Source organism: Cibotium barometz, chromosome 50 (assembly GCF_041138505.1).
Source record: "Cibotium barometz isolate CiBa-2024 chromosome 50, ASM4113850v1, whole genome shotgun sequence".
Lineage (NCBI taxonomy): Eukaryota > Viridiplantae > Streptophyta > Polypodiopsida > Cyatheales > Cibotiaceae > Cibotium > Cibotium barometz.
The window spans coordinates 6,294,063-6,302,306 of NC_141095.1; the positions used below are offsets into that span (position 1 = coordinate 6,294,063).

General features: G+C 44.1%; 1 protein-coding gene across 3 annotated transcripts in view; it reads left to right on the forward strand.

The window, feature by feature from the left end:
* The window catches only part of LOC147609766 (uncharacterized), an 80,604-nt gene that overhangs the window by 2,767 nt on the left and 69,593 nt on the right, over positions 1 to 8,244 (forward strand). Inside the window, exons 1-4 of one of the 3 annotated variants that reach the window (XM_086787016.1) lie at positions 2,738 to 2,876; positions 5,257 to 5,592; positions 5,949 to 8,018; positions 8,128 to 8,199. In XM_086787016.1, coding sequence (XP_086643142.1) covers positions 2,852 to 2,876; positions 5,257 to 5,592; positions 5,949 to 8,018; positions 8,128 to 8,199 — 2,503 coding nt within the window. In that variant the 5' untranslated portion in view covers positions 2,738 to 2,851. The other 2 variants (XM_086787015.1, XM_086787017.1) reach the window with 2 other exon arrangements.

Consider the following 8,244-nt stretch of genomic DNA (forward strand, 5'->3'; position numbering starts at 1 on the left):
CCAAACGACTAGCCGAGCGGCCTGCTTAGTGATGAGGTCTTTGGTGCTGCCACCACCATTGTCAAACAAAATGAAAACAGTCTGACCGCCAGTGTACCCATAGCATTTAAACAAAATCTTCATGTTTCTACTCCCTATCTTTGCTCCCTTCGTGCTTGCTTTCTGGCTATCGGGTAAGAATGTCACCCATGGCAATGGGGTGCCGAGAAAGTTTGCTGAGGAACGTAGCATGCTCCTTACATCGGCATTCTTCCTCTTGAAGTTCGTGGTACTCCTCTAGTTGTCTTTTAAGACGCTCCGTCTCATATTCCAACCGAATGTTGGCTTGCCTTGGCTCTTGTTGCTACTTGGACTCTTTCGCCCGATAGTGGAGGTCTAAAGTCTCCATCGCCTTTTCCTACTCTTGTCAAAGTCGTTCCAAAACAATAAGGTGTTTTGGAGGGGTTTGGAGAGATTGAGGTTAGGTTGAATGGGCGTCGGTGCGGGGGTAGATGTGGGAGAGGAGATTTGGAAGGTTAGCCTCATCTCGGTCAACATAGCAGCGATATAAGCCATGAAATCATTGGTACTCATTACAGTGGAATGGTTGCAGGTGCCCCTGAAGAGGAAGTACTGTATCCAAGGTGGTGCTCTCCATTTGCAGATCCATGGTGGGAGTCTCAGTGACACTACTGGAGCGTAAACAAACCAGCCCCCAAGAAATGAGGTGGGATGCTTCACAAGTTCTAGACCTCACTCACCAAGTGATGATGTAGGATTTATGAGTTTGTAAGCAAAATAAACCATCCGCCAAAGATAAAGAATGAGTACAACAAGACGGAGCTGAATGTGCCAAACGAACTGGATAGAATTGTTACCTCACTTTAGGGTTTGTATTAATCTCTTTACGGGATGCTTTAGGCTTTTAGAGATATCCTAATTTGAGGGTTGCCAGCTGACCTTCTGGAATACTTTTCTCTCCTTGTATGGGCTGCTCTCTGGGGCTGCTAGAGATGAAGCAAAGGTTGCGAATGATGATGGAGAAGAATGAGATGATGCACGATAGAATTGTCTTGATCTTTGGTGGTACACCAAAAATACTCCTTGTTGACCAAGGGAGGACAAATATGCTTGGTGTTTGGCCTCGGTATGTACTTGTCCTGTACAACCAAGTCCACATGGAATCAAAATGTGGGATCCATGTGACATCATGTTTTTGTTCTTCTTGCTCTGTGAGAATAGGTTTAGTGGATGTCATCCTACACCCAGCAAAAATGGATGAGGTAAAAGTTGATCTGTTTCATGCCTGGGAATGGGGGGGAAGGGAATACCTACTGGTCATGCCGCCCTGATGCCGTCTTGATAAATAGTTTATTTTGTATTAATTTTGTGATATGTGGAATCTCTAGGTAGTATTCTTTCAGGCCTTTAAACACTACATAGGAACTCTTGATGCAAGAACAATCAACATAGACAGAGAATAACAAGAGACATAGAGATGGTTGTGTATTCAATATATTCATATGATACGAAAAGGTATATCTTGTGTGGCCTTTGGCCTTCCCAAAAGGATAACAAAAACCGTAGATATGACCAATCTCAACTTGGGAGAGAGATGCCTAACAATCAGCAGCAAGGTACTTTTTATAGGCCTTTGGAAGAATAATCAATTGGTAATCAATTGGCCGACGTGCTGTTAGCCAGTTCCATGCACACTAATAAATCTTCATGCTATCGACTAGAAGTACATGCCCTCCTAAGCCTGGTCAATAGAGTTTTGGTCCCCACCTTTGGTCTTTCTCAACAGTATAATGCTCAAATTTTAATGTTTATTTGCTACAAACCAAGGATTAGCCTAGGATTAAGCATATCCATGTGCATGCACATGATATTCCTCTTGCTAAACCTGATGACGGGATTCCAATGTTTGAACCTGGATGAGTGTCATCATGCCCTCTCTCCATAGATGGTCTCCCATACTTGTCATCCTTCCCTTTCTCGAAACCTTCGCATTGAAAGCTTTGCCTTATATCTTTGAATCCACTTCAAATCTAATGTAGAGATATGTGCATTTGTTACACTTTGTCCCCTTGCCTTCTTGCTCTATCCTTAAACACAAGCATGAATCCTTCTCCTTGAAATTAGTGATCAGGACCCTTGGCTCTACCCCTTGCATGAACTTCATCCCTTGGAGTGCTCCATAAAAGCTTCTTGGGAAGTCCCAAGAAGCAACTAGCTATCAACTCTCATGAAACCCCCCCCCCTTGGGTTGCTTGTCACCAACCAACTTTTGGGGGTCTTGACACATGATGAGTTTCTCTCCTTGGACTTGTGCACTTCCTCTGGAACACCAATAGCACTTGGCATAGCTGATCTTGATGCTTTGATACCAATGTGACATGCAGAAGCTCTGGGTAGTCTTCTTTCAGCCATATGTATTACATTAGGAACTCTTAATGTAATATAAGAATAATCAACATAGACAAAGAATAGAGAGAGAGAGAGAGATGGTTGTGTATTTAGTATGTTCACATTGTACTAAAGGTACATTTGTTGTGGCCGTTGGCCTTTCTAAAAGGATAACAAAAAGCCTAGCTATGACCAATCTCAACTTGGGAGAGAGATGCAACAACAAGGTGCCTTTTATAGGCCATTGGAAGAATAATAAACTAGATGACTTGCTGCGGTGGTGGGGCCAGTTCCATGTATCCTAATAAATTTTCAAGCTATCGACTGGAAGTACATGCCCTCCTAAGCCTGGTCGATAGTGTTCTTATCCACCTTTAACTTTCTTCAAGCCTGTGAGATAGAGTATATTGCACAAATCTTGATATTTATCTAATGCAAATCAAGGATTAGCTTGGGATTAAGCATGTTCATGTGCATGCACATAACAGGTATTTTTATGTTTTTTTAAATTAAGAAGTAAGATTATTTTCATTTGTACTTGTTGATTGAAAGGCATGTACTTTCTAATGTTCTCAATGGATTAAAAATGTAGGCTGTATTTTCTAAGTTCTTGATTGGTGGTCAAACTAAAGTACAATATCAACCTTTTAGAAGTGCTATGTGTTATCACTTTCTCATTCATCCACATTATGGACTTTATACTCTAGGGGCATGACTAGATGAGTCAAGGGAGCATGATCATGCTACTTGATTGCTATGTACGCATCAATTTGCCCTTAACGTTTGGCACAGCTTTATGCTTAATGTCTATACTCTTTAGGCTAAACGAATGTCTTGAGAAGCAAATTGCCAATTACGAAATGTCCCCCTTAGTTGTAACATAATGTGGAAGCTTGGTGCATATAATCGGTAACTTCAATGGAAAGAATTCAGCAATCTTTTGTGATGAAGATAGCTCACAAGATAGAGAGAGATGTGCAGAAATAGAGAGAGTGACAGATGGAGTCGGACACAGTATTGGATCTCGAATACCCTTTGTAGGGCCCTCACCACCACGAATGGTGTATTTGCTTTATTAGAATGATGCAAATCTGTAAAACAAAATCTGGTTCTTGACCTTTCACCTTCACCTTGGCTGAGATCTCTCCTTGGCTATCCTAGCCCTTGGAATTCAACAACCCCTTGTGAATGATCAGATGACTAACTGAAAATCATGCCTATGCTTTTATATGTCCTAGTGATGCTGGTCGACTGGCTCATGTATGGGTCCGCTTGCAGCAAATATTCCCATGACTGGCAAAAGTCCCCTTTTAGGGCAACACTTTTCACACTTTCTTGCTAGACATGAATTGGCTGCCCCGTTTTGCTGTGTCCAGGCTATGCCTAGACCATGTGATGACCCACAGCCCAGGCTATGCAGCCTTCTTGGCTGCTGGCCCTCACAGGCTAGCCAAGGCTATGCAGCCTTCTTGGCTGCTGGCCCTAACAGGCTAGCCAAGGCTTGGGGGCTAGCCAACTTGGCCTAGGCATGGCCGACTTGCTGCCTAGTCCTTTTGGGCCTAGCCTACAGCAATTCCTAGCCTTCGTGGGTGGCTACTGGGGCAAAGGCCATGGGCCATCTTGGCCCCCTTGGGTGGTTAAAGGCCTACTCCGTTCCCATGTTAAAGGGATACAACACCCCTTTCTAGGGTAGCCCTAAGGGCTTCCCCCCTTCTACATGCAACTACATGCTTGGCTTCTAGTTGCAAACCAAACACTTAGGACACCTCACATCATTCTAGGGTAGCCCTAAGGGCTTCCCCCCTTCTACATGCTTGGCTTCTAGTTGCAAACCAAACACTCAGGACACCTCACATCATTCTAGGGTAGCCCTAAGGGCTTCCCCCCTTCTACATGCTTGGCTTCTAGTTGCAAACCAAACACTCAGGACACCTCACATCATTCCAAAGGAAGACTCATTTGTACGGACTGTCAGTGCTTTATGTGCAGGACAATGTACACCTAACGAAGTCCATGTATGGGACTTGTATCCTTGACCTTGGATGCTTAAAGTGGAACCCTAGTTGACTCGTTGGATTGGGGCTCACATGGGACCAATTTCCACTCCAGGTCTTGCACTTGCTATACAAATATGTCCACATGGTATCTAAGTGTGGGATGCATACTCGGGGGGTTCACCTAAAAACATGTAAGTATACCAGGTGAGTTCAAATGAAAGGGTTTTTTAATTCAAAATTTTAAGGTAAGAAGAGGCTTCTTAAATCAATTTTGAAAAAAACTTATAATTCCATTAAAAAAAGGAGTAATTTTATTCATGAAAAATTTACAAGTAAAGGGTTTTTTAATACCTTTTGAACGCACGTGATGCATAGGCTTTCTTAGTAGTGCATCCTCGAGGATGCACATGACATTGGTACGAGTCACTCCTTGTCAATGTTCTAGAAAGATTTTTCTTGTAACCATAAACGTTCCCCTTCTTCCCCTCGAGATCTAAATTCCTTTTTTAAGTTGAAAGGATTCAGCCACCTCAAGCACCACTTTCCGAACACTGTTCCTTGGGTGTGTTATGTATGCAAGCCCTTAGTTGAAGTAACTCTACACACCTTGCTCTGAGGCCGGAGGTTTCATCATTACTACTGGCTAGTGCTTCAAAATTTGTTTTTAGGTTTTGTCAATCCCTGGGAATAATTTATTGTCTTCAAGCTCTTTCACGAAATACCAACGATGCTCTTCGAGCACCCTGCTATAAGGCAGGTTTCATCATCACTGCTGATTTGTTCTTTAGCTTTTATCTATTCGTGAAAAAACCGATATTTGGGGTAAATTTCATCATTACTGGTTCTTGACAGAACACTCTTGGTTGTGCAGCCTTTGTGTTATACTATCACATGGAGGCTCCCGTCCAATCAAACGACGAGGCTAAGCTGGAGATAGCAAGCCATAGCACAAGCACATTGCAGGTTGACAAAGTGGGTTTGCAGATACTTCCTATCTCTACCAAGATTCCGGAAGGTTACAGCCTCACAACTGTTGCCCAGGCGGAGAGACACATCCGTACAAGCGGCTCGTTGCCTTCATGGAAGGACGTGACTGCACGCCTGAGGCTGAAGAATGGATTTGTATCCGACGACAAGAACGTGGAGAGAGAATATCGCACCAGGCTGAGATACAAGCTGGTTAGCAAATTAGCAACCCCAAAAGCAGGTGCGTGCACATTATTATCTATCTTCAACTCATTTTTCCATAATTGGAGCATATAACTTGAAGCACATTTTCTCTCATCGCGACGGTAGGCTGCACCTCCTGCATTTTGCCAGGTGATTTCAATGTATACCACGATCAGCAAGCAGGTCCACTCTACAATTTTAGTGTATGGACAAACAACAAATGAAGAAGTCTCCGCATGCATTTTGAGTCTTGAAATTTCAGAAGGATTAAGCGATGACGAGAAATGTATGCATGTCGCAGATAATTCATCAGTTGAAGAAGGAGAAGCTAATTTCTGATTCATGTAGCTAATTGAGGATTCCTTTGTGTGTGTGTGTGTGGATGAAGTACAGCCGAGCCTGATGATGAGAAGTTGACAGAGGAGGACCGTCTGATAGCGCTGGCATATGCTGCTGAGTATGATGACGTGGATGATGAGGTGGATGGACTCGTAGATCTTCTTTCCACGAGGATGCCGTTTATCCGCCTTGGCACCGTACTTCACGTGTGCGCATGGTTTGGGAGTAACAAGCTGCTTGAAAAGGTGCTGACCAGCTACGCTGGAGAGGTAGACGTGGGCATCGTTGATAAAGATGGAGATACTCCACTTCACGCCCTGCGTGGTTCCTATGAGGAGTCCAAAACAGCTGCATGCCTCCTGCTGCGGATTGCAAAGCATGGCGCATACAACTTGCTCTCTGTGCGCAGCAATTGGGATCAAAATACAGCATTGGGTCAAGCGTTAGACTGGAAGAGTGAGGATGTGTGCAAAGCTCTTCTGGACGCCAGCAAAGAAATTCTTCTGGACGCCAGCAAAGAAACTTCAGGGCAAAAAGTAGATGCTCCAAACTGGTTAGCAACCAAGACCGGGAGGAACGAAACTACAGTACTGCATCTTGCTGTTGAGAGACAGTCTGTTGAAATTGTAGACAAAATTCTGACTTATCCTGGAGCTAAGGAGGTGAACCTTATCAGCCCTAAGGATAAGGATGGCCAAACCCCTCTTCATCTAGCAGTTAAGAAGGCCCGCAACACGGACATTTTATCTAAGCTTTTGCAATACAGTGCCTCAGTTGAGTTCAAGGATGGCGAAACAGACAAAAATGTTACTGTTGGGGCCAATGTCCCCAATGAGGCTCAGGAAACAGCACTTCATCTTGCTTCTAGGGAGGGACATGCAGAAGCTTGTGAAATGCTTTTGAAATACGGTACCTCCATTGGGTTGAGTGATAGAGTTGGTAGGTTTGTGCTCACAGATGCATACATTGGTGGTCATTTTAAAATTGTACGTTCATTGTTAGATGCTTGCATAGAATTAAAGCAAGATAAATCTGATAAAAAAACCGGCCCCAGTAGTGGCTCGACACCCACCTTGATCAATAAAAAGTTTGAATTCGGCCTCACACCCTTGCATGTGGCAGCAGCCATCTCTTCGCGTCGTCACATTACAGCTCTACTCAAAGCTGGGGCTCGTCTTGATGCTAGGAGTGACGATGGCAAAACGCCATTACACTTAGCGGCAGGGCAGGAGGGCAAGGCAGATGATGAAGATGAAAAGGAGGATGAAGAAGAGGAAGACAAAGAGGGAGAGAAGGAGGAGGAAGAGGAGGAAGAAGTGGAAGACAAAGAGGAAGAGAAGGAGGAGGTGGAGGAGGAAGAAGTGGAAGACCAGGAGGAAGATGAAGATGCCTGCTTTGACCTTTTAAACAGTCGTCAATATAAAGAATTCTCTGTTAATGACAGGATAGACTGGGTCAATACGAGAGACTTGTTGGGGCAAACAGCTTTGCACATTTTGATTAGGTGTTCATCTAAGAAAAGAAGAGACTTTGCAAAGGAAACATTAGTGAGAAGGCTGTGCTGGCATGAAGGTGCTCTAGTGGATCTGAAGGACAGTAATGGTGAGACTCCACTGCATGTGGCGTCGAGGCAAGGCCATGAGAAGATTGTGTCCATTTTGCTTTCAGACAAGTGTCGGTACTCCCAAGGCACGGATCGAGAGAAATGGATTGCAATGAGCGACTTCTCAGGAGAAACCGCACTGCATGAGGCATCACGAGAAGGCCACAAAGAGATAGTAACAATGCTCCTCAGAGAAACCAAACACCCTGGTGAACTGCTTCGGGTGAGGGACATTGAGAACAGGACGGCCTTGCATTACGGGGTAAATGATGAGACAATGGTCTCTGCGATGTTGAATTATATTGCAAAGGACATAATAACACAGCGCTTCTTGTTGTGGAATCTTCTTAAGACAGGTACTCCTGAAACTTTACTTGATAGTCATCTGAGCAAGCTAGAGAAGGAAGCCAAGCTTGCAGGGGTGCAAACTAGCCTGCTAAAGGCTGCTGTGGAGAAGGGGGACCTCGATATGGCCAGGGAGCTTATAAACAAAGGAGTCGATGTTACAACTCTAGATGACGGTAAAAAAACCTTTTTACATTGTGTAATGTCCTTTCGATATTGGGTCTCAGTATCTACGTTACGCTACTATGGCTCATTGTGGACTCTGGACCTTGTATATCTTGCCAGAATCTCGGCTTTGGTTGTCTAAGAACTTATGCAGAATTGCTTCCGACCAACCTGCGCTAGAGGACAGCTTGGGTATGTATTCAGTAACACAGACAACCTGCAGACTATGTGCAATGT